We start from the raw sequence: 27,905 nt of genomic DNA on the forward strand, positions 1-27,905 counted from the left end.
AGAGACACGAAGGACCTCAAGTTTCCCCCCCTTGTCTTTCTTTAGCTTTGTGTTTGACAGGAGGGGGGCTAACCTGAGGGCCTAACCCAGAAACAGGAAAAGGGGCTTAGATATCCCTGTGTCATTAGTTCACCATGAGGTCACAGCTGGGCCACTCAGAGCATGATTACACCCCTTGATTTATCTGCTCTGGAGCCCGAGCACAGATAAATCTCCGAGCTCATCCCCGCCGTGGGATCCTCACTGTCTGATAAACGGCCCAAGCTGAATAAACAACCGCCAACCTCCCACCCCCGCAAACTCCCCCCACCGCCCAGTACATAATGAATAATTCATTCAGATCGCGAGCTCTCTTAAACATGTAGTTTGTATCTTAAATGGCAAAGGTGCTTCCATGATCTCTATCCTATCCTCTGTGGTCGTCTTTGATAAAACACTGCAGAGGCAGAGGTTGGCGGACATTTTGTTTCTGTAGTTGTAAACTTCATTCCCTTGCCCCCGGCTGTCGTCCTCCAGCATTTCCACATAGAAATAGTTTATGCAAATATGTCACAGGCTTCAGTCCAGACCGCAGCTCCCGTGTAGATACTAGCTCGTCTGCGACTTTATGACGAAGTTTAAAGCCGTATGTTGCAGTGACCCCTGTGGTAAATTTGCTGCGGTGAAAAATCACCTCGCCTCTCCTGTGCAGTGCGTAGACGTGATCATGAGTGCATTTTAACTTAATTAATTGGCCGTTTCTGTTGACAAGAAATTTATGCAGTAATAATTTGCTGGGAATAGATGCAGAGCGCAGGAAATGAGATATCCATCAGGGCGCTTGTGTTCCACCAGCTGCACCGCGGCTAATATGAAAGTATTTCAGGCTGCACAGGCCCCGCTGTTTGCGCAGTCAAGATTATATATACCCACGATCCATTGCCTGCCTCACAGGCGCTCATGGAGGTCTATGATAACAAAGACTACGTGATTTATGGCCTGCTGCGAAAGCAGAACTTGATGAGATTAAACAATTTCATAGCATGAGTGTTTCTCAGAGGGCCGTCTGATTTGTGGCAGCAACAGCGACAGTAAATCAGGTTTATATATCTGAAAGCATGCTCAGCAAAGGAGTGCAATTACTGTTTAAGACAGCTACTTTTTATTTAATTTTTATCCCTGGTTTGTCTCTTTTATTCCCGGCCTGTCACACAGCCACTCACCTTCATAAGTCCTTTTGACGGAAGGGTTGAGGAGTAGAGGAGGAGGAGGATGTGGGAAAGTCAAAAAGGGGAGGAGAGGAAGGCACACGGTGGCTTGTGCCCTCTGCTATCGCTCCTCCACAGCTTCTGCAGAAACAACAACAACATCCAGAGGATGACAACGGCCACCAGCAGAACAACACAGGCGTCCGTAGAGCAAAAAAAAAAAAAAGAGCACTTCATTTTTAATGCTTTGTTTGCCTGCTGTTCCATCCTTGTCTGGGTAAATGGAGTAAGCCGAGTGTAATTAGAGAGCCGGGCTGTGCTCCTTGCCATAAAGATGACACGGTGTAATGATACAGCTTAAAGGCCCGCGGAGGCTTCTGTCTGACGAAAGACGATCTGGGTCGTTTGCCTGTGACTTATGATAGGTGTGGAAGATGACAGCGTTATCACTGCTGCGAAGAACTCAGAGAAGCGGATGTGAGAAAGTTCTTTGAAAGGTTGTCAGGGATCGGAGGCAAGCAGAGATGGATGGGGAGCATACTAATGTTCTTTATTTACAGGTGTAATATTTTCCAACGCAGATGAATATCTGTTTATTAGTCTGAAATGTGTCCTGCATCACAAAAAAAGAACAACACTCATACTATACTGTCCTCAAAATGTGGAATGGATGAAGACTGACATCAAAAAATATAAGAGATCAATCACTGTGAAACATCACTTTACCATCCTAATTCAATAACAAAATTGCTACATAGTTTACGTCTAATGTTAGCTTGATTTTCATTTTTAACCTTAAACCCCTTAAGTCTCCAAATAATCCAGACCTGTACCTAAATGAAGTCTTAATTGGACTTCTTCAGATCGACTGTGGCTATAAAAGACTTCACTGTTCATCTTTTACTTTGTTTAGGGCAATACATTATCATTTGTGCCACTTTTTTAGACTTTATGGTAATAGTGCAGGAGCTCAAGAATTTGCAGTAAGTCAGTGGAGGAGCAGAAATGGACAGGCCAAATTCGTTTAAACCCGTTTGTGTTATATGTTAAAACACAGAAAAGAGAGTTTAATTTTAGAATGTGGGAGTTACTGTAAAATAATTTATATAATAATATTTGAAGAATCTTACAACCATATCTCAAAAAATAGATGCCAGAGTAGATTTTAAAGAGCCTGATTTGATCGTTCTACCAGCTTACTGTCACTTTTAGTACCTGGACATCAGCATTCTGAAATTTGAAATAAAAATTATTAAACTCAGCAGGTATTAATTAAAAAAAGTAGAGCAGGAACATTAAACTCAGTTTTAAGTTCAAGTATCATTTAATAAGCATATATGCTGGAACTGACCTGTTTAAAGTTGCCTTTGATTAAAAGTAACTGGGGAATTGATATTTGAAGTAAATTTTTTGTATATTTGATGTACATTTATTCTTGATGATTTTGTTGATGATATTTGACAAAATGCAATTTGAAATGCCTGAACATTGTCTGACTCCGATAAACTTTTTCAACTGCAGCTGTTGGGAAAACTGTTTATATCATCAGGAGCAGAATCACTCAACTGCTGCACAGCTCTCTGCCTCAAACAGTTAAAATGATAAAATGATTTTAGGATTATGTACTTTATATTGAACTTCTTCTATTCCTCTGTTTTATTTTTCACACTGCTTTAAATCTCTTTGATTAATTGTGCTTTGTTCTTTTTAGCATGAGCTCATATGAGAACTAATTGATATGAAAATAGAAAAAAGGACACAAGAAAAAAGAAGTGCTTAAAAATTACAACAAACTGTTGACTTAGGACATACGGTCAGAGTTTTTCAATGTAATTAACAAAGTCTAACCCATATTTGCATAATACAACTCCCCATCTGTACCAATCAACTAACCGCTTTTATTTATTTTTCATTTATTTATTTTTTATAAAGTCAGGTGAACATTTAAGTACACATGCTTCACTGTTTCTTGCATCTGAGGAGATGTGTGCGGGCTTCCTAATGTGCATGCATGCAAATTTTGTGTGTTTTGAAGTTGCAGTTAAACGTTGAACGGGTGCTTGTGTGTCTGTGTCCTTGGGTGAAGATGTGAGTTGCGCATCTGTCTGCATAATCCCATATCTTCCCAGAAAAACATCAAGAGATCTCATTATTTCGACACGTCTCCTCGTTTTTTGTTTTTTTTTCTCTTCCTCTTCTTCTCTCCGTGTGCCTTGAGTCAAAATTAGTTTTCATTCCCTCTGTGATCTTACTGACTGAAGCTGGCTCAAAGTAAAGAAAATCGCAGTCTTGGTAGCTGGGCTGAGTCAAACACACACTTCACACAGCCGCAGTCTGAGTTAAGCATTGCTAAGTAACCTTCACATTTCACTTGTGTGAAGAGCTAATTTCCTTTAAGTTCACATGTCACTTTTTTGTGCCTCTTTTTGTGGGGCCTCTTCAAATGTCTCTTGGCGTCTAATTGCATAGGAAACATTCTAGACAAGCCGGCGTGACAGGCCCGCTTCCATAGTCTTCAATTATTTAACATCCTACACTCCAGAAAACAGCCCTGACGTTAGCTACAGCCCCTAATCGTAACAGAAAGCCTTATATGTCACACTCCTGAGTTGCTGTACTTTTTTTTTTCCATGTGTGTTGTTTGCATCACACAGGGGAAGGTGAAAATACTTTTCTCTGCAGTGAAATAAGGTAAAACTGTAACAAAAATATTATTTTTCTCATGGGTAGCATGGAACATTCACCTTTTACTGTCTTATGCTTTATTGTTTTTTGTTTTTACATATTTTTTGGGATTTGGTGAGGAATGAAGAAATCAGCTGAGTCTCATGCAAAAGTGAAAAAAGGAAGACAAAAGTCTTTTTTTTATTTTTTATTTTGTTTCAAGAACCCTTACAAAAACAAAAAGGTCAAACTTTGCCAAAATAAGCAATATGCCTTCCAGCTAATTGTATAGTATACTTGTAATACAGGCCTAAATCACTTACACTTCCTGGACACTGTCAGGAAAGGTCAAATGACTTTTTAAATTTCAACCTAAAAACATATAGTCCTATTCCAGGTATGAGTCACCACTGTGGGCAATTAACGTCCAGCAGTGCTCAACCTTTGCCTTACACAGAACTCCAGGTTCCGCTGTTGCTGGTTCACTTCATGCTCCCCTGTGCCTGGAGCGAAACATCAGAACAGTTGCTCTTGTGATCACTGATCACATGATACATTTACTCAGAGCATGCTCATTGGAGTAGAACTGGTTAATCATTAAACACAAGCTTGGCAGCCTTCCTGGCAAGTGAAAAGTTAAAAAAAAAAGAGAGAGAGAAAGTAAAGCCGACTGTTGTTGCTCTCATAAGTGCAGGCACCGTTACATCAAATGTTTTTTTCCTTCTGCTGTTCCCAAAGAAAACAGAATTATTACTTTCCATGTGCACTACAGCAGTTTAAAGCTCATTAGCCTCTTCTTACACCCTGAAGGCACAATCATTAACTATATATGTAAAGTTAAATAAAAGCAGTAAAAATATTATTTTAGGAGCATGGTTCTTTAAACAGTTTTAGTTGTAATTCCAGCAAATAAATTATACATTTGGATAATTGTTCCTAACAAATATGTTTTTGTGCTTGTAAAATACCAGAAATATTGAAAAAGTGCTAATGCTAATTTCACTCTTCAGATTTTGTTGCATTGAAAACATTATTACAGCACTCTTTTTTCAAATTATTGTTAAAGTCTTTGCAATAGGCCAACATAAAGCAGAACTTAATTATGAAGTGAAAAGGATATATCTATCTATAATTACATTTGCAATTAAATCTGAAAGGTGTGGCATGTATTTGCGTAGGCCATCTTTCCTGTGGTTATCTTTCCAGTATCCCCATGGCATGATGGTGCCACCACCATGCTTTATTTAACCCTAAATAAAATCACAGGAAACTAATTGCCTTCTTGAATACTTAACTACTATCAACATTATTAAGTCATGTTTTATATATATATATTTTTTTTTATTATTGAAGTGTTTGCATGTCATTATTCTCATTGCATGTTTCATAGCACCCCCAGGCTTGTGCTTCTTATTATTATTCTTTGTTTTTACATAGTTATCTAGAAGTACAAACAGGCATCATAAAAACAAAACAATCAGCTTTGGCAGAGGAGTGAATGTCTCTTGCTTGCATAAAATATTTTGAAGTGGATGTAAAAACCTAGTTGAATTGTTTTTACTACTAACATTATTAGGGGGGGCAATACCCAGTGCAAACAACTGCCTCCAGGAGTATTTTACTTTGCTGGATCTTATTTGTATGTTTTTCTCAATGAATATGAGCACTTTCTGGCCTTTCATTGCCACTGCATGTTTTTGTGATTCCCCCAAACTTATTTAGTTTCATTCTTTATTTTTGCATTGTTTTGTTGTCTGTAACTCTTGCTTTTGAACTACAAGACATGCATCATATAAAAATCCCTTTTAGCTGAGGAGTGAACATGTCATGCTCGCATTAAATGTTGACTCATATAAGTTCACAAGTGGTGTCTCCTCTGATCTCTAACATGATCAGAAAGGAGCACCAGTTTATAGAGACAAGATGTGAAAAAAGTTCCATGCACAGACACAAAAGAAATATTTTGATATAGACCCAAAGAGAAAACATATCAAAAGACATTTTTCTACATGTCTTTTGCAAGCACAAAAAGCAGAAATGGTGTCAAGAGAAAACAAAACAGAAGGCTTGTTTCTTCCAACAATTGCTTTAAGCTACAAAAATCTCCTTGAGTCCCTAGCCTCCCCTCAATGTCAGCCCCTTACTCCTCCCCCTCGTCTTTTTTGCTCCCCCTCCCTCTTTCTTTTCGTCATTTCTCCCCTCTTCTGCTCTTTTCCCTCTCTTCGGCAGGACAGGGCCCTCTTTGCACCCTGATAGGTTGCGGGTTGATGCTTAGCAACAACATTCCTGTGCCCTAAGTAGCAGTAAGCCTCTGGCTGAACTCTTTGATGTGGCTGTCAGGCCACATTTATTTCCTTTTAGCACTTTGTCTACTTGTCCAGATGTATAAGAAGATAAAAAGGCCTGGTGTTTACACTGGTCTCCCTCTGTAGCTCGGCTGTAATTAGATTGTATTGCTGGTCAGTCTTAAAGGAGAGAGAAGAGGTGAGGCAAGGCAGGAACCAGCTGTGTCAGGATGAGCCGGTCAGGGTGAGGGGGGGTGGGGGGGGACTTCAGAGCCGGGTATTCCTAAAAAGGGAAAAGAGAGTTAAATGTGATGTAAATTTTATACTTTATGTGCTTTTCCAGTGACAGTCAACTTCATAAAGGCTCTAGACAAATATTACTAATTTATTTGAAGCTAACATGCCGTATGGTTGTACAACTCCAATCATGATTTTTAATTTACTGCTAACTTTTTCTTTTTTTTTTTTGCGGGGTGGGGGGAGAATAACTTCACATCTATCAGTTTTTCTTAACTTACAGTTTCGAGCCACCAGCTTGGAGGTGGTAGGCTTTCTCTTTGTGATCTGCTTGTCTCTACTCCTCCCCTGTCATTCTCTTCCTGCTTTCCGCTCTCATGGTGATATGTTGGAACTAATAATCACTATTGCCTCCGGGTTTATCAGCATTTATTCACATAACAACAGTGAAAAAAACAGAAGACAGACAGGACTGGTGTGATGTATTATCCAGTATGGGAATCATCTTTCATAATGACATCCAACAGAGCTTCTCCCTCTCTCTCTGTGTTTCCCTCTCTCTTTTCCTGCCACCTTTTTCTGTGTCTCTTCCTCACACACTTTCCTCATTTCTCTCGCTCCCTCCTTCCGTTCCCCTGTCCAGTCTTTATTATCTCAGAATCCATGGTGCTCCCCAGCCTGTAAATTTGTGCCACATTATCATAAGCTGTGGTGATAACTCACATTGCACGGAGACAATAATGATGTGAACACTCAGCATATGCCCCAGGCCCAGCAAATTAAAACAATGCTCAGCTTGATGAGCAGACTAATCTGGACAGCAGAGACTGAACGAGGAGAAGAGGACTCGGGGAGAGTCTTAAATAGACGACACAGCAGCACCTCCCTCTGTTCAGAGTTGGCACAACTAAAGGACTGATAACAGATAAGACGAGGGAAACATGGTGCATATAGTGCCTTTTGCAAGGGTTAATACACCCAGAAGATTTCCACATTTTGTCATGTTACATCTACATACTTGAATCAATTTTATTTGGATTTAATTTTGCGCACCAAAACAAAGAAATATATTACATTGTAAAAAAAAAAAAAAAAAAATCCACAGTTTTCCATTTTTCCATTTTCATAAGGTGGGCAATCAGGGGAAAGCCTGTTAAGCTCTGTAAAAGACATTGAGGCTCGAGCCAAAGTTTACCTTCTAGCAGTACCCCGACCCTAATCATGCAGCGCACAGCTCAGTGTGATGGTTTAGATCAAATTAATATTCACCCAAAGTCCAACTTAAATCCAATAATTATTTGTGTCAAGAGTTTAAAATTGCTGAATACAGATTCTCTAAAGATGCCAAAAAGTTATCAAACATTAAAGACAGTAATTAAACTCAGGTATTTTATCGCTCCAGAACAGAAAGGCATTTTTGCTGTACAAAGTACTTTATGGAACAGAAACAATTTCTTTACTTGGGTTTCACAGAGCAGCACATCATCATGTTCACATGGAGGTGGCAGCATTATGCTATGGGAATGGTTTTCATCAGCAAGGCTAGGACAGCTTAAGCTGATGGGAAGACGGAGTAAATCCAGAAGAATGGAGGCAGAGGTGGAGGTTCAACTTCCAGCTGAACAAGATACAACTGGAGCTACAACTCATTTTACTTATATAGCACCTATCCACAGCAAATAGCATCTTGATACAAACAGTTCAGTTAATTTAGTTCAACATTAATAAACTCAATGTTATAGGAGCTGAAAAATATCACAGGGGCAAAAATTATTCTGGACCCGAATGGCCTAAAATCAGTTGTAATAAGTTTTATATAATATTCATCTTATTCCAGTTGTCCAGTTTCGTTAACCCGAACAAAACTGGATTTCATTCGAGCTGTCGTTCGACAGTTTTGAGCTGGTGGCTCATCCTAAGTGCCTCATGCTAATAATGTGGTACTTAGGATGATTATTTGTGGCCAAGCAGCAGGATTAGGAGGTCCCTTTGAGGACCAAGCAGGCCTGGAGAAGCCATGTCTTGTGATCTTTCAAGCAGATCAGGAAATCAGACAAGCAGAGGCTCAACTCTGTGGTTCAGAGATGCGTGGAGGTAGATGGGAAAGACAAGGCTCACGATTTCCATCTTAGTGCCTGAATTACTCATTTCAACTCATCATAATTGACATAAACACTTAGCGTTTGTTGTGACTGCCAAAAGGAATTATATGCTCGCAGCCAAATGTCAGAAAGCACAAGTTGGAAAGTTTGTTATTTTACAAAGCTCATGAATCATGCTGATTGTCTGCAGAAGGATGAAGCTTACCCCAGTCTCTATTGTGCAGGTGCTGCTGTAATGCTGAATTAAACCGACACTGCCCGTTTTTCTCAAATCAGAGGTGGCAGTTCTTATTTAGCACTGTATGTTGTCGTTTTGGGTTGTTTTACTGTTTGTGTTACTCATTCCACACAAGTACATCTCGCAAGCAGTGAGCGAGCTTTTGCTGTAACTTATCAAGTTTTAGCCACTCCAGAGGCTGAGAGTCGTGGGTCTGCTGTCAAAACAATATTCCTATTCCAGACTGTTTCTTTCAAACACTCCTGCAGATATGCAGGAAGGCCTCAAATAAGGCATGTTGCCATTTTTCTTCGCGGTGTAATACAAGGCACATGCTGGCCAAACCTTAATGCTTATCAGAGATGCTATCTGAAAGCACATTATGTGATTGTTTTCAATTTACAGCACTCTTTTTGACCATGAAGAATATGGTTCCATTTAGCAGCACCGACCGTTCCATTTTTCAAGGTTATGCATGGGCATGTATGGGAACAATAATAAAGGAGGTGGGGGAAAAATGCAGCTCCAAACAGTTTCTAATAGGTATTTGTCATTTAAGTCTCCTGCTATGATTAAAGGCCTTGTGAATTCCTTCCTGCAGGAAAGGAAAGTATTTTTGCAAAGGCATCAGATATCACTGTGTCACGATAAACTGCCTGCTCCACGGGCTAAAAGGCTAAGGGGAAGAAGGAAGATGTTTTGGTCCTTGAAAGTGTACCAAAGAAAAACAAAGCAAACACTATCAACACGAGCATCGTGGAAGACCATAAATTTTTTCATTTACATAAAAAAAATAAAAAATCTGAATTGTTTAGGTGCTTAAATGTTCATTCAGGAGTTCATATACATGATTGTCTGACATTTAATTGTGGACCAATGTAAATCCTCCTCAATAAGCAAAGTGTTGAAGTTCTCGGACTTTGTGTTCAAATTTGTTTTCTGAAATCCCAAAGCTCTTTCGACTTACATAAACAAGAAACAGCGCTTTAAGGTTTTTATTTTGTGCCTTTAAGCCAGTCAGATTTTCCCACTAAAATATATGTGTTCTAATTTCTTGAGGATTTTGAACTTCAATTTAGATGCAACTTTACTGCTTTTCATACATGTAACAAACAGTAAGCACCTTACATTCATAAGAGCACTAAATTAAGTGCAAAAAAAGACAACTGCAGTAAAACCAACACTAAGATTACAAAGTATTATAAATCAAAAGCCTTGGTTCATATAGTGTCTACTAATAGGCGTGATATATAACAATTTAAAGAGGCAGTGTTATGTAAAACCAGCTTTTTTGAGTTTTACATCATGTTTCTCATCACAAACATACCTGGAGTGCTGCTTTGACTTTTTCATGCATGTTTGAGAAATTCTTTAATCTCCTATAGCAGCCATTCAACTGTGCAAAAAACTGGGTGGACCAAGCTCCTCCTCGGAGCTGCAGTTTCTAACCTTCTGTCTTCCCTTCAAACTCACCCACTCACTTCTTTCAGACTAGCCAGCAGCAATTAGCAAATCCCTGGTGGAACTGCGCTCATTATACCAACTACTTCTCCGTGAATTGCTGGTAAAAATAATGTTAAAGGGTTAATAGAGGAGCACTGTTGTGATGACTTACTGAAGGCAGAGTTTCAAAAAGAGCAGGAGTTTTTAGAAGACTATGTCTAAGCTTTCGATGAAGGCTCGATTCATATGTTTCTTAAATCATCTACAGTCGTTCAAACATGCCCAAACTCGTGATATCCAGACTCTGGCTACATTAATACTTATTTGCTCTAAGTATTTGCTACTCTTCTCTTTCTTGTCTCTCCAAGATGCCTAACGAGGCAGGATTAGAGAATCGCCCATTGTCCTACACACCTCTGCCTCAAGGATCCAGAGATGCCAGAAACCACAAAGGTAAGACAAATCGATCAGCCTATTTTCTTTTCTTTTTTTTTTTTTTACTTTTTAGTCAGGATGTCTGTTCTCATATCAAATTAAACAAGGCAAACCACAAAACACCATAAATTAATTTCGTCATTGAGAGCCAAAGCTCTTGGATTATGTAAATGTGGGGCATACCCCTACCAGCTGAAGAGGGTGGGAATCTGCTGAACTTGACCATGTGCTGAAGTTATGTTATCTATTCTTATTGATCTCATCGTCTGTGTGATGTGTTGATAGTGGGAATAAATCTGAGTGTTGGTGCACAGACCTCTACCACAAGATGAAGCATCCTTGATCTGTAGACGTACACATTGATTAGGCCTCACCTTGACTGAGTGTAGTCAGTTATTGTAATTATATAGCAACCTCTCAACATCAGACAGTGCACTCATATTCATTAAAAAGACAAAATGTTGTAAATCAGTCATGAAGGTCATCTTTTGAGCTTAAAGCATATTTAAGGTAAGAAAGAATACAAATAAAAACATTGGTTATTCATTCCAATTGATAATGCATTTCTCTTATGTAAGATTAATCAAAAGCAGACAGGATTTTCTACATGCCATTCTGAAAACCATGTCAGTTTTCCACTTTGTATTCATCTAAACATTTGTTTTGCATTCCAGTTAATATTATGTAGAAAGACTTTTGTATGATTATATTGCAGTTTCTATGCACTTAATTTGTTTTCATAGCAAATTAAAATCATTTCCTGCCTGTAAGTCAAATTTTGGGGGGTTATGGGAATATGGAGTTACAATACCTAACATAAATAAGGTTCTTTGAAGTTTTCTTTTCTCTTGGTTCTAAAATAATTGATAAATATTCTGTACTTGCATAGTGTTTTATCAAGTGCAGAGGACCCCAAAGCGCTTCACACTAAATTAACTTATTCACAGATTCACATTCTGATGGTAGCGACCTAGTGGACTGTAGCCTGCAGCAGTCTGACAGATGTAAGTCTCCCATACACCTGCACCACAGGGCCTCCTGACCACCACCACCACCAGACAATTCATCAATGACAACATGAATTGTCTTGTCCATAAACACAACAGAGGTGGACAGAGTGGGATCTCGAACCAGCAATCCACAGATTACTGTGGATTACCACCCTAATATCTGCTTGAGTGAGAAGTAAAATAAAAAATTGTGAAACGATCTAATCATTGTGAGAATCCTGTGACTAGGTTACAGTTAGATGCTAACGTTAACAAGCTAACTCATTTTTTAATGAGTCTGGACTGCATTTAATCATGTTTGGTTAAAACACATGAAACACCAAGCCTATGAGGATCACAAAACCAATTTGTTGTGTGAAAACACAAAACACCATTACTCTTTCAGTATTAAGACAGAGAAAAAGGCACTCTTATGAACTTAAGGTGTATCATCTCATCTCAGTTAGATGCTTTATTATACCCCATTCATGCACTCATGAAAAATCTTAACATGTTAAATATTTTTAAACAGTTTCTGCCAAAAGTGAAAGTTTACTCTGGCTTTTTCTGTCTTTTATGGTGGCTATTGTAATGAGCTGACCACCACTGACTGAATGACTTATTAGCAGTGAGTGTCTCTGCCCTACACAGAGTAAACTAACAGCCCCATTTGTTGTACCAAGGACAGATCTGTGTCGTTAAACCCAGGACAGTGGCAGCTCTTGCGAGATGCGAGTACAGAGATGCCTTGTACTTTATCAAAATCAGACCTGTTAAGAACAGCCCATTTAAAGGTGAAAGGATCTGACACGTGGAATATTTCCCCCCTCTGTCTTAGATCTGAGCAACACTGACAGTCTTCATTTGTTATTTTTATGTTGTTGTGCTGCAGTCTTAGATAACACAACCCTCATATTCGTCCTTCACCTATGTTTTATGTCCCTGCCGGAAGCACCCACCCCAAGAGTTTTTTTGTTTCCCACTACATTTATTTATCCTTTCCTAAACTTTGCAGTTTTTTGTACTGTGTGAGGTAGACGGTCACAGCATGTTCTCATTTAGAGGGAACAAAGTAATGCCAAAAACGTTGCATTAACAGAGAAAATTTTTCAGACAGTAATTCCTCTGTGTTTACTCAGCTAAAACCTGGATGTAAACAATAGAGGGCAGACAAAATGCAGCAAGATTTTAAGTAGGTTACTGCAATGTTTTTGTCTTTGGACACATTTTCAGTTTAGCTTCTTAGCTTTGCTTTAGTTTTTTTAGTCACACTTACTATGTTTATTCTCTTGTCATTGCTGCTTTTTCAGCTTTGTGAGGTACTTTGTAATCAGTGCCTACTATAGCATATGTTTAGTAACAGCATTCAAGTCTGTTTTTTTTTGTTGTTGTTGTTTTGTTTTTTTACATGTGAAAGTGACAGAAGTTGCTTAAAAAGTTCATTTTAAAAGAGTAATAGGGAGGCCGTCTAGTTCTACCCTCATTCTTGCAGCATTTCTGACATCCCTCCTCTGGACAGCACAGAAAGAACCTCTCTTTCCTCCTTTCAGTCGCCTGCACCCACCATGTCACCTGTGTGGAAGCCCCAGAGCCTGGGTGCCAGAGGTAATTACAGCAGCAACAAGCTCTCAGAGCAGGGCAGCACTGGCAGGTCACTGCCCGAGAGAGAGGGGTAGAAACCATGGCCACAAGTCTTGTCATGATTGGTGAAGGAATCAACCTGGAGGAGTTAAAATAAGGCAACAGAGACAAGAGCTGACGGGTAACAGAGGAAAGGTGATTTTGGTTTGGTTATAGACTCAAAAGTATACTTTTTCATCGCAGAAAATAATTGGAAAAAGGCAAACAAGAAAAGTCACAAAGAAAAGGAGCATTAAATGTTGAAGATTAGACATTAAGATAGAGAAAACTAGACAAAAAGACAAAGTGAAGGAGAATGGGGGGGCTTTAGTGTACTTTGGTGAAAGCGTGACATAGAATCCAGTACACAGTCTGGCAGAGGGGCCTGAGGATCTTCCACTACTGTCACCTTGACTCTAACTCTTGGTGCTGGTCCAACTGCCAGCTTAACTCTAAATCTAGCTGTAGAAAATGGAGTCTCTGCCTCTGAGTACACTACGCTTACACAAAGAATGGTATGTACCGTACAATTAACCCACGGTCAATGACACAGCATTCTTTTCTATTTCCATGGTATCCTTTTTTTTTTGTTTTTAATCTGGCTATTTTTATTGGATACCACATAAGGAACATGTGCCTTTCTTCTCCATTTGTATTTGGGCTTGTTGTTTGCAATGGATGTTTTCATATTCAGAATACAAATAACAAAACATATTCAAATAAAATAAAATAAAAAAAAAACATGAGAGTAATGATGTTCCAACGTTTACATGGATAAAAGAAAAAAGAAATGCCATCAGAAGGTAGTCTTCATGAGTAAACATTCAAGAGGAAACTTTGAGTATGTGGTTATTAATGTATTTTTGTAATAAATGTATCTATGGACGTCACAGAAGTTTTGTTTAAAAGCAGTGGACAGTTTCTTAATTTCAAGATGTTTTTATCATCTGACTTTACAATATATTTTACTCTTAAAATAAGATCAATTATATAGATCTAACTAAAGGTGTAAATGCAATTAAATCTTTCACTTGTTCTATGATACCAGGCCCTAGTCACAACCTTTTTATTGATTTTAAATCACTTTTACTCAGGGCATATTTCTGTAGTAAGAGTATTAAATGGAATAAACAGACAAAGATTCTCTGAAATTTGTCTTGCAATACAAGCGTAGGGCCCTTTTATTCCTGTTGTTCTTGGTCTCCTTTGAGCTACTTTATATGTATGTATCTTAAATGTGCACAAATGGTTTTTTTTTGTTTTGTTTTTTTTTCTAATCTCAAGAAGAAAACTGTGTTTAAAGAGGGCAGAAAACAGAGGAAAAATAAACTTCCTCCTGACGACACCCATGGGGCACCTCACATTTCTTTGAAAGTTGGATTTTATTGCACATCGACAGTTATCCACGCCAAAAACTCCAGCAGAACCTCACTTTTGCATTGTCAGAACCCTTCCCCGCCGAAAAAGAAAAAAAAAACATAAAATAAAACAAAAAAATGGAGCGACGGGAACATATCCAAGCAAAGAGCAAACTGCTTTACAGTTGCTGCACAACAAATAAACAAACATCTGGAAGCATTCAGAGCACCCCATTAGAAGGGCTCTGGGCTTTGCCAAAAAGGGGTAAATGATGAGGAATGGGCTGTCAAGAGGCTCGTGGAGACAGGGGAGAGGCCAGATGATGGAGCTGTGGGTGTTAAGCACTGCCTTTTAGAGCTCAGCTGGGCTCATAGAGATCTACACCTGCTGCTATCTCCTCCTCCCCTTCTCTTCTGCACCAGACATCTGGATGGGATACATGACTAATGGATGACTAAACTGCTCATGTTGAAACTTAGTTGTCATTATGAAGAGAAAGGTTGTTGGTGTGACAGATGACTCAATGTTATTTCTTAATGCGATAAGTGAAACTAAAAAGTGAGCTTGACGATTCTGAAAAGTGGTGTTGCATCAAAGCATTCACTTAATGTGTTTCTCATTGTTTTTATATTAAGCTGAGCTAAATGCCTTGCTTACAACTAAAGGATAATTTGCATGTTGTGAGGTTCTGTTGGGTTATTATATATAACACAGCAGCATATATATATATTTTATTTTTTGTTTTGTAAATTAATTGAATCATTACCTAACAGACATCTGTTTCTTGACTGTAGTTAGTCACTGTACGTCATTATTTCCCACATTGTTCATGAGTGATGCTTTAGCTCTGTTTGATATCATTCCATAAAAACTCCCATCGTTTCCCTGAAATTCTTCCCGTTCTCGTTTGGACTGCCTCGACGTGTTCTGTGAGTATGAAAATGTCCTCACTGGAACCTTTGAGAAAACACAGAAATCCTTTGACGTGTCCCTTTAGACTCCATATCCAAGCTCTCAGAGATGTTTTGCTCAGGCCCATAATGATTATTCCAGCAGGATCTGTCCCCTGATAAACATCATGGTTAAACACTGCTCATTAGTTTTACAAGGACACAGGCCCCTGTGTTGCTAAAATGAGTCATATGGAAAAAGCAAAGAGTAAACGTATCTTCCAGATTCTTTTAAATGCCATTTGCAAAGCCACTGTCCACAAACCTTGGTCATAAAGTAAGCAAAAGGTGATGTGAGCACTCAATATTGATGGCAGATGACAGAAGATAAAATATTATTTTAACAGAGAAGAGACACAACCTCTATCTAAAATGTGCTGAAATTACTTTATTAATTTAGTTCATACTTTTTTTCTTGGTGTTTAAGTTGACCTTATTTGCAGGTTGCGCATCTTAATTGATTTAATGTTTATTCTAAAACAAGGTGAAAGTTCAATCCTGTCTGCCCCCGGATATAAAAATCCTGCTTCTCTCTGTAGCCTTTTAGCTATAAAATTTCAATCAGGCTATTTTTTTTTTACCTCAGTTAAAACAAAACTTTACATTTCTTATGTTACATGAAGATTTTTTATTTTTTTAATTCATGTCATTAACCATCTTTTTATCCATACAGTTGTAATTTTTGCCAGTCTCTGGGTGGTGTTTATCTGTTGTTTGTACCATTTCAATACTCATGAACTAATAGGATTAATCAATATCCTTTATGGATGTATGTGCCCTGAATTGATGTGCCAGTCATTTGAAAACAGTATTTATGTATTGTAGAAGAATGTGGTCCTTAAAAACGTTTTATTCTTACAGTGCTAGAGCGCCTCTTCTTCCATCTAACATGAAATAATGATGAAAAAAACAAAAGCTTTAAAACTCTTTCAGAGCCACATTTAGCTTTCTCTGATTTCATCTGTTTCATATCACAACTGTAACATCAGTATTGTAAATACTCCCCTTGTATTATGCAGCCTCCATTTCCCTTATCTGACTGAAGTGATGCAGCATTATTTGTCTCTGGAGTGGATTGGAACAGCAACAAGAATATCCATTTAAGTCAGTCTATGGAGATAGATGAGGGTAGAGGGGACAAGGTAGACTGGGCCTGCAATCCCTCATCGTCACTTTAAATGAGAACACTTCTCCACTCGCATCTAGAGCGCTGTTATTTTATTTTATTTTTTTGTTCTTTTTTTTTTTTTTTTTAAGGCGTGTCTGTCCTTGTTATTGCTAGCCCTGGAAATCACCTTTCTGCATTTTCTCCTTCACAGTCGAGCTAGATTAAAATGCCAAGATAACCTCCTCAGCGTCCATGACAGGCTTCACTGCCAGCGTCTGACGAGCAAGTTCTAAACTGCTTTGAGAAAGCAGCCTTCCACCAAGTGTCATTATCTCGCTGTTATCGGATGGCACTTCTCTAGCAGTGTGTGAATAATTCTGTTTGTGCTGGCTTTGGGGAAATGTCAGTGACACTATTGTTTTTTACCTCGCCTTTTGATGTCGCTGAAAGAGTCTCCTGAGTGTCTTGGGTTCTTAAACTGATGTTAGGTGTATACAGCAAAAACTTAAAGTGAAAAGATAGCGCTGTCAACTTCTTAGCCACCCCTAAATATTTGTGAGTTCCTTTGCCACTGTGTAAAGGCAAACACTTCTCTCTGTGATATTCTGTTTCGTAAATATTGTTTTGTTCAAGTTCACATCATTTAAATGTACTTCTAATAAAGCTATTCAAAAGTTTTATTATGATGAGCAGAAGATTTCAGCCATCAGCTTTGGTTTTCAGAAATAATTGTTGGGAGCACATAAATCTGATCCAGAAAGTTTTTTAAACCACTCTTGTGTTGTTGATAAACGAACATCGTTTCCACTTAACTTGGATCTACTTTAGAACTGTTCCACCATCTTCAGTGTAAAATTATTATGACGTTTGAGTCATTTTCTCAGCAGCAGGAAAATATTTAGCCTCTCAAATCTTTACGGTCCGTGACCATTACAGTCAAACTTTTATTAAAAGTTGACTGTAATGATACAATGATACAAAGCCAGTTGGACTCAACTATTAGAATTTCTTTAGGCACACAGATGTAAGTTTGTTGGCTGCTTTCCATGATGTCTAAGGCAGCTAGACAAGGACATGAGCTCCTGCCAAGCACACCCAGCCCTCTTGGAAAATCATACAGCTGTTGCTCTTGACACTGGTCCACATCCTAGTTGCTCTGGTCATTCTCAAGGAAGCAGCAGAACATGAATCATCCAGTGTGGATAGGTCTGCTAAACTCAGCTCTGACTCTTATGTAGCAATGTTCTTTTTTTTTCTGTTTTGCTGTGAGCTTCAGCATAACAGGATTGCAGAATATCTATTTGTTGTGTACTTTTTATGTCATACTTTTATGTTGTCCAGGGCTCGATTTGGTAGAAATCACAAAGTCAAAACCTATGTTTTGTTTTTGTAGCCTTTGTGATTACTAAACTGAGACGCCATTATAATGCTTAAGGTCTCGTCTAAGCTGCCAGATAGTTTTGGGATGAATCTGCTGCTGGAAAGCCACTAATTAAGCTGGCAGATGCTAAATCCCTTGGGATTCTGAATAGGAAATGATCAGATCAGTTAGCTTCTAAGTACTGAGCTTTCCAGGTGTTATTGCACAGAGTTAAACCATTTCTAATTTATATTAAGAAGAATATGATACCAATTTGTTAAATCATGTGGGTTTGTACTTCATTTTTCTTAATCTGTCTGTTCCTCATGAATTATATTCTCAGTAGACTGTAGACGCTAATTTAGGATAACCGATCTCACACCGTAATCATTCAAGATGAGCACATGTCTTAATGCTGCTCTGTTTAATGGTTCAAACTAATTCAATTTCAGTTCAGTTATTAGCTTGTTTATCATGCTACTTTTCTGAGCAGCTGTGCCATATTACCAACCCTTTCGGTCCAGTATAGTAACGCATAGCGATAAATCAGAAGTAGTCAGTGTAAATTCATACAGCAATATGAGAACAAATGTTGGACAGATCCTTACTAACATATCAGTAAAGTTTTAAATGTCTCAGAATTGCACTAAATAGAACATTTTTCACATCCACCGATATGTTTTTCACAACTTTTGTAAAATATCTACACTTGCATTTTTGATACACATTAAACGTGCCAACTTTGCATTATTTTGTGAAACATAACACTTTAATGTAAAGTTGGTACTTTTAATGCACTTTCAATGCAACTTTTAGAGCAACCTTGTATTAAAGGTGTCCTTATTTACCCAATGACACTTCATGACAACAGTCATATACATTCATAAAGACTCCTTCATGTTCATTACAGGTCTTATGTCATGTTTATGACAGTGTCATGTCAGTCTTATGCACACCTCTTCAAATAAAGTGTTTCCCAACGCACAAATAGCAATAATCTTTTGTGGAGCATCGACTGCATCTTCTCTAGAGGAGTGTGTCTGGATACATTATTTGACCAGGGGTTTTGTGCCTGTAATGTGATGTATACACTACAGTGCCCTAGAATTCTTTAAGAGTGTTTTAATGATAATTTCCATCCATGGTTTACATCCAGTGGATGTCATGTCTGCCTTCTTCTGGTGCAGAATTGATGCATGTCTGATGTAAAACTCAGATGATATGTGACATGACTGGTTAGACTCCAGACTCTTCGAAAGCAATTAGTTATGTGTACATTTTAGTTGTACATATCAAAACTGCACAAATCTGGCTGGGGTTTTGGTGCGGATAGGGGAGAGTGTGTGACGTATTGAAAAGATCGGAATTAGGCCGTTAAAGATTTCATGGAAAACAATGCACATTTCAACACACTCATTCGCAGGTACCCTCAATGCTCAAAGCTTTAGCAGTGAAAAGTGAACTCATCTGTCAATTACGGCAGGCTCCATTGGACCGTTGTCTGAACTGTTTTTTTTTGTTTGTTTGTTTTTTTTTTACTCTCTGGATACACTCCGGTGGATCCAATGATTTATTGTCAGCGACCTCTGCGTCAATATACAATTGGGAGACACTGAGCAATAACGTCTACACAAAGTATTGTCAGAGTATCAACATTTCTCACATTAAGCACCATTCAGTTTATTCACTGCATTAAACTGTCGGAAATCCTATTTGGATTTTCTGCTTCGAAACAGAAGCCCATTACCCCCATATGTATGAGTACCAACGCAAACAGTGGGAGCTTTTTCCTGGAGATTTTCAGGCTTTTCTTATTCATTTATTTATTTGGTTATTTAAATTAAGTGCATTAGTTAATCTTTAGAAAGAAGAGCCTTGGTTTCAGGAGGTAATGGACCTTTTTTTATTTCTTGTGTAGAGGCATCAAACTAAAGATGAAAAGAGCGAGGTCACTGAAATGCTACCAAGTCCAAAACAACCTTTTAATCTGTCACTTTGATTTCCTTATTAAGCCTCTTTAAACAGACAGAGCAGGTTTCTCTGTCATGGTAATACAAGTGGACAAGTTATTTCACCATCATGGGTTGATATGAAAATAGTTCCTGGCATGTAGCTGCAGTGCAAGATGACTGAGCAGACAGAATATTTTCTTCCCTTTACATAGGAATTTAACCAAGATTATTATTATGTTTTTCAAAGGGAGTGGAATTCAGTTTTTGTTGTTTTTGTGATGCCTATCAACAATACCTTATCTTTGCTTAAATTAAGGTATTGCAATGTGAAAAAGGAAAAAAAAAAAAAAATTCTTCAGGAAGACTTTATTCAAACTCCCTGCCCTACCTCCCACTAATGAATATTTGTTTTAGTAAAGTAAAATAGAAGATCTTTTTTGTATCGAGTGTGAAATGCCAACAGAGCCTCCTAAGAAAGCTAAAATATGTCTCGTAGCTTGACATCATTAGCAAGTGTTAACACATGACCTTTGGCAGCATCTGCAAATGACTCCACACCATTTTTGGCAACTTCCACAGCAATAACTCTGACTTACGGATCTGGACAGATGTATAACAGAAATAGGGCAGATGGCATGATATTTACAAGATGTGGTTAGCTTTGGGAAATTTAAATTTTGCAAAGACCTTAAATTGCAGGGTTTCCTGGCCAGCAGAATGCATTTTTTGCTGTTGGATCGAATATGTCAAATCACTTTTTTTGTATTTTCTTAATATTTATACTGTTTCTATGAGGAGAAATATATTTTCAACCATATTTGAGATTAAGAAATTAAATAATATTTAAATAACCTTGAATTGAGGTGATGACAGAGCCACAGGCTTCTGCTGTTAGAAGTCTTCAGTATTTTTTATTGTTTATACTTCATAGTTTGCAAAAGTATTGATAGGTCCTAAAGCTTTGCACATCTTTTTTATTAACTGCCTTAATCTCATGTTATGCCCCAAGCTCTAGGGGTTCAGGGGTGGTAACATAAAAATGTGTCCAGATAAAATAAGTGGAATGTACAGGTATTTATTACTAAAGATGTTTTCACAAAACCAAAACAACTTAATCCAATTAAAACAAATAAAGGACTAACAAATGCAAGAATGTTAAGTGCAAATCAAATTACAAAATGTTCAAACAAGTCAGTCTAAAATAAACTCAAAACAACCCAAAAGAAAGGACACAAAGGGAGCACCAAACCTCCCAAACACAAGCTTCTAGCTTGTATAAAGTCAATCTAAAGCAGAGTCAAACTACTTAGCAGAACAAGCAAGAACAAAATAGTTCAAAACTGCCCAAAGCAGGGTGGGGGACAGCTTAACAAAACCTCTTTGTACCAGCTGCCCCACTGGAGGAATGGTTTCCTTTTATAGGGAGCAGGTGCGGCTCATCAACATCTGATTGGCTTCCAATCCTCTGCTGGTCCAATGAGGTTGCTGCTCCTCTGCAGCCTTCGGACAGCCAATCAGGACGGTGTGCCCTCACAGTTGAACCTGCATAACAAAAAGAAACCTGCACAGCCTCAAGAGGCCAGGGACCAAAACATCTTTACACAAGATAGTGGAGAAATATCTAATGGAAGGAATGGGATTAACCTTTTGCAAGTAAATAAAATTCTTAAAGCATAGCGAGCTTTTGTATTTTGCCCTCTTTACACTGATGCAGCTAATTCCAGTTTTATTGACTGAGTTGGTGAAGTTTACTTATTAGTAAATGTAATCCAGCTTGGCATAATTTAATCTCAGTATAAATGCAGTTGCACTTTTGAAGACAGCAGTTATGGAGACCTTTGTAGCAGGATTATTGATATAAAAGCAATACACAAAGGTTTGAACATGTCACAGACCATTGTTCAATCCATCATCCAAGAATGTACATACATATGGCACAACTTCTAACCGAATAAGACAAGCTGTCTCCTAAACTGACGCAACAGGCAAAGAGAGACTTAATCAAATAATCTGATAATAGGAAGAATTTGTCAATATAGCCCATAGTTAAACATGGTGGTATGTGGTTTCATCACAAGCACTGTGTCAATGCTTCTCTTCAGATGACGATTAACGACTGCAAAAGACGTTATAGATTTGTATAGATCAGCAGTTCTCACAATTTTTTATCACTGACTCAATAAATGCAATGCCTTTCAACCAGCACTATCCTGACAGTTTAGAAACCATGGACTTTTTTAGAGTGTTTTATGTGTCTTGTTATAATAATAATAATAATAATAATAATAATAATAATAATAATAATAATAATAATAATAATAATAATAATAATAATAGTAATAATAATTCTGTTTGAAGGATAAGGTTTCATCTTGTGTTTTATCTCAGATTATAAGATTTCAGAGCAAAAGTTTGGAAATCATGGATTCAGAAAAATAATATTTGTGTTAGAATGGCCCTGTCAAAGCCCAGTTTTAAAATTATTTGAGCAGTTGTTCCAACCCTTGAATATTGCTCTTTAGACACTACTCATCTAAAGATCTAACTGAAGTTGAGATATTCTGCCAGAAAAATAAAAAAATGGACAGAAATGTAAATGTAAAAAATCTTGTATTATTTCCTTCTCAAATATGTTCTACATTGAAGCTTGTTGTTGACAAAACCTGGATACGTTTAAAGGGTGTGAATTCTTTTGCAAGGCTCTGGATGTAAAAGTGCTACGTTTATTTTGTTAATTTGTTGTTGTTGAAACCGATTCCTTGCTCTACTGATAAGGTGATTTGTCGTTACCTGTCAGGGCGTGGCAAGGTAATCTTGATAAATACAATGAACAAATCAAGGGCATTAGCGCTTTGATGTGAGGTCGATAATATTTGGCTTCATTAATTCCCATGCCCTGAGATGACATCCCACCTCTATTAGGTTTGAAATCTCATCCCCTTCTCCTCTATACCTCAGCTGTGACTCAACCAAGCAGCCAAGCAGATAATACGCTCTGAGCTCTGAAACATGTACCATTATAATTAGCTTTGTCAGGTCCTAGCCCTTATAACCCTCATGCAGATAATATGATAATATGTCTTCATAACCGGCTGACCTTACATGCTCAATATTTCTCCCCTTATGAAGATTACATGTCAATAAAGTAATTGAGTCCCGGGGTGTGTGGCAAGTGAAGATTTAGGTTATTGGACTTTTCGGGGCAGTGATGTACGAGCGTTATTATTCTACCTGTCAGGAGATGTGCAAGGGCTGAGGACAGTCCGAGAGTGTCAGGGGAGGAAAAGGAAAGGTGAGGAGAAGAAAAGAGAGGAAGACGGAGATCAGTGAGAAGAGAAGAAGACAGGAGGATGCTGAAAGAAATGAAGTGAGCCAAAGAAGGACACAGACAAGGGAGAGTGAAAGAAAAACGGAAATGAAGAGGAGGAGGGAGCAAGACTGGGGGAGACCAAAGAAGCCGGACTCATTTCTCACAAGGAGGGACGGATCCGCACTTAATCATTCCTTTATACCTTCAGCTCTCTATCCCAGCCTTTACTCTCTGCATATGAACAGGGGATGTGTCATATTAATTAAAAGAAATAGAGTTACAGTGGAGCCATTCATCTGAATGGGACACGGAGAGGCCAGAGGGGCTCCAAATATTCCACACAACACAAAGCCATCATCACCTCAGCCTCACATCTGGCTGGCAACTGTGAGCTCATCATTTTAAATTCTAGCAGGAAGTGACAGCTTGTAATTTAACAAAGGCATATTTTTCAGCTGCATGTGGTGTCACCAAGAATCCATTTTTCATCACTTCAACATTAGCTGATGCTTCATTTAGATATTCAGTCTTGCAGCTTTTAAAGCCATTTACCTGATTAAAGATGATTTTAAGCTCAAAATAATATCTTCATATGCATTATTTATCCTCATATTTTACATACGAATCAACATTAAGTCAGGCAATTTTCAGATTTAACCCATTGGCTGTATTCTTGAAAGCCCAAAACAATGCATATGAATGGATGAATGATAAATATATATATATTGGGTTAAATATAATGCTTGATTAAAGCAAGAAATTGTATAACATTGCAAATGTTCTGAAATGTTTTAACTTGCAACAAGAAATTAACTACCGTATGTTGAGCCAAGTTAAATCAAGACTATAACAATACTGACTTCTATTTGATAGCATACAGTCTCAAAAATGGTTTGATGTTTTCCCCCTTTTTTAACATTCAGCAGGAGAAAATCAGGAACTAGTCTGATTTGTGCATTTCATTCTGGATTAAAGTTGTAAAAATAGTTTACGTCATAAAATGCAAAGTACATAAACATTTCTTTGGTGTTGATGCTTTAGATAGTAGTTTACTTTACTTATTTTGATGGTTTTTTGCCATGGTTCTCAAGTAAAAGACATACAAACTGGTGTCCTCTTCTGAATCACATAGGAGATCATTTGTGAGTTACATATTCTTTGTCTAAATTCAAGTACTTAAAAACCATGCATGTAGAGTTTGACATTTCAGGCAATTGTGCTCTTACTCTTAATTTAAAATGTATATTACAGCGAGATTGATGTCCTGTTTCACTGGTTTACTCCTCCACCAGATATTTATGAGCAAAGCTTGCCAGCAATATAAAATCATTTCCAAGTATATATTTTTGAATAATTTATTTTAAAAGAGTCTGATGATAAAGTAAAATGACATTAGCTTAATTTATGTTGATTTTTAACAGTGTATTTTTCTCTACAGTATGTTCCGATCTCTGCTTCTTTAACTCTTTTTTTTTTTTCTTGCAGCATTTAGTGACAAACTGTGCTAAATGCTATGTGTCGACCTACCATTTTGCCCATCATAATTTGACTGTCAGCGCTGGAGACAGAGGAAATGGGATGTGAAAATGAGCGTATTCGATTGAGGTCCAACAATGAAAGTTACAAACAGCTGTGAAAAGAGACAGAAGCAAGCGAACACACAGAGGTGGGGTGGACGAGCAATGTTAAAGGATATTTTACCATGTCCCTTTGGATTAGGCCTGGAGATTGATATCTTCCAGTCAGATGAAGCCCTGACGTGAGTGATCCAGGCCTTCCATCATTGTGACATGCGGCTCTTGGCTAACGCTCATTCGTGTTGATGGGCACACCCTTCGCCACAAGGGCCTTGGCTAACATGCCCACCTTACTCGGTCCCTATGTATGTCTGCCTCGCTCCACCATCTCTGTTCTTTTATTTCTATTGCCCTTCTCCCCTGTTTTCTGTCACCATGTCATGTCCAATCACTGTACGGCTGGGCAGGCACTCAGTTGGATAGGCAGGAAGCAGGAGCCCAAGGTAGAGAGCTGCCTAACAGGCGTCAGGATGGGCACTGAAATGACTCTAATAATGGCGTCTCCATGTGGGCCAGACTGGACAGTCCGTTAGCAGAGCCAAGATGGAGAGTAATAAGTGTTTGATGTCTGCAGGCAAAGGAAGTGTGAAGGAGCATAGCCAACCCTGGGCACTCTGGTGAGACAGGTGCAGCTAGCCGGGCTCTGAAGCTGTAGATTGTGGAACAAGATGTCAGATTGGTGTTGATATGTCACACTGCAGGTCACAAGGCTGTTTGTTTAAATGAGTGTCTCAGGGCGGTAGCAGCCATGCATTAATTGATGTCTACATCAGATGAGAGGGTAGAGGACAGCCTGCTGTGTCTGTCGCTCAGGGAAAGGTGAAAGCTTCAATAAGCAATTGTCAATTTACCAGCATTACCAGTGAATAAAGAGTACAACATGTAACTATATCCTTAGCCCATGTTCATATGCATGTGTAAAACTCCAGCGGTGCCAACTCTTGTGGGTAAAGTTCTCGGCCATCTTTGATTTGATGGAAATTGCTACTGACAAGCAGCGAGGTGCCATTCTGTCTGCTGATGCGTGAAGTCCATCATTGTCTGTGTAGTTGAGTTTAGTTAACATGACACTTAGCGACTGACATTGCTTCAGAGCCGGCATAACACTGTCATTGTCATGTCATTTATCTTTTGCTAGCCAATTTACAATGTGTTCCTTTCTGAATGCCTCACTGAGCACCTCTTGGTTTTTACAGCAGGCATGAGTAGCTCGACAGAGCTTTGATGCCCTGCGAGTGTATGTCAACCCCTCAAAACATTTTAAACGCTGCACCTTCCGCTAATAAAGCCACAGCTGTCCTTTCTGCTGTGGCTATCTGGTAACAAGCTACTTCCCTTTGAACAGTTTTATGTGGTTGTAATTGACCTGACAATGGGGTTCATTATGCAGTCCCTTTCATGCTGTTTTGCCTGATAATTATTATTTAATGTGTTCAGATGGAGAGCATCATTAATTCATCCCTTCCTCCAATGTCAAAGAGATGAACAGTGAAGTTATCACTCTCTGGTGATTAATATTGCGCTCTTTTGTTATTGAATCCTGTCCCAGTGATTAAACCTTCATTGAGTGACTCACCAGCCGCTCTTATTAACAGCGCCATTAAGGAACACAGTCAAACCTCTAATTGGAATTTTTACTTTTTTCGTCTATTTTGGTCAGAGGTTTGAACCACTTATCTGTGCTTTTCTTTTAATTAGAAATCCTGGGTGTAATGAAGAATTCAATCGATCAGTGTCAGGTCATGCAGTGTGCATGGGTGGTGATTTGTGAGCCACATATTAACTGAGAAAATGAGCGCCTATGATTACTTGCATCGTTAGTGGCGCCTTTTGCCCTTAAGGGTAGATGAACTCTAGCAGTAAATAACCTGATTCTCATTGTTGTGCTTGAAGTTCTTTGTTTTTTTTTCTTTAATCATGCAAGATGTTTGTGTTGTGGCTTAAAAGTAGTGCATGCATAGATATGTTTTACTTTGTAAACTGGCATACATTCACCATCACTGTCTTATCTCCAGACTTCAAGCTAGAAATGGTCTTCAATGTTGTGTGTCAAAAATGTCACTAAAATGAATTTTACATATTTTTTTTCTTAGTTGGAATGCCCACAATGGCAACATAGTACTGGAGTGAAATTGCTTTTGGTCCAAATTCAATTCCTAATAGACTGAAAACATTGTGAGTGATAATAGGATAAGCATATCTTAGGTTTAAGCTGAATGAATTTATTACTTAGTAAAGCAAGACTTGATTTGAAAGGTTTCTGAAATTATACCAGTAATCTTCTTAAACACACTGTCCCCACAGTAAAACATGTTGGTGGCATCATGTTTTGGAAACTTCTTCCTTAAAAAACCTGGCCAAACTGAAGAGATGAAGCTAAATGCAGAAGAATTGGTCAAAGTTTTAATCTATAGGTTGAGCTCCGACTCCTCAACCTTTCTCAGACAGGCTATCTTTCAACTTCTCATCTCATCTATTCAAACTCCCACACCATTTATCCTCCTTCTGTTGGCACTTTTGTGTTATTTTGTGACCATTTTGCCCACTTCCTAAATATTTGTGTAAAACACTTCAGTCCATTTTTAATAATGTACCTTCTAATATAAAAAAAAATATATATATAGCTTTTACCTATGATGTATAAAAATATTGTTAAACAACAAGTTAGTTTCAAATTCTCATCATTTCAAAGGTGAATGCTAATATAAGAAAAACTACCATGTCTAAGTATTGGTTTAAGCTGCAGGGTGTTTTACGATTTATTCCTGACATGTTTGAGAAGTACTAATGTTATAACCTGTATAATGTTTCCTTTCATTGCCCCTTCTCTCTACATTTTCCCTTGCCTCTCACTCAGTGAAAAATGAGACACATTTCTCTGATAGCCTTTGTGAATGTTGAGTATTAATGGCTAATGAAATACCGATGAACATTGATGTAAATTAATCTCCTTGATGTCCCAGGGTTATATGGTGGCCATTTAAAAGTTTAATCAATACACTAAAGTCGAAAACATGCAGCCGATGTCATTGAATGGATGCAATAAATGATCAGGAGATGAACAGTGGAGGTAAATAAATAGATGCTATGGATGATAATGGCAGTTATTT

General features: G+C 38.1%; 1 protein-coding gene across 4 annotated transcripts in view; it reads left to right on the forward strand.

The window, feature by feature from the left end:
- Positions 1-27,905, forward strand: part of lrmda (leucine rich melanocyte differentiation associated) — a 219,314-nt gene that overhangs the window by 185,101 nt on the left and 6,308 nt on the right. The window contains exons 7-8 of one of the 4 annotated variants that reach the window (XM_044137361.1): positions 10,504-10,588; positions 16,808-16,925. In XM_044137361.1, coding sequence (XP_043993296.1) covers positions 10,504-10,588; positions 16,808-16,821 — 99 coding nt within the window. In that variant the 3' untranslated portion in view covers positions 16,822-16,925. Of the gene's footprint in view, positions 1-10,503; positions 10,589-13,051; positions 15,089-16,807; positions 16,926-27,905 lie in introns of those variants that run through there. The other 3 variants (XM_044137358.1, XM_044137360.1, XM_044137359.1) reach the window with 3 other exon arrangements.

The sequence above is a fragment of the Gambusia affinis genome, linkage group LG13 (assembly GCF_019740435.1).
Source record: "Gambusia affinis linkage group LG13, SWU_Gaff_1.0, whole genome shotgun sequence".
Taxonomy (NCBI): domain Eukaryota; kingdom Metazoa; phylum Chordata; class Actinopteri; order Cyprinodontiformes; family Poeciliidae; genus Gambusia; species Gambusia affinis.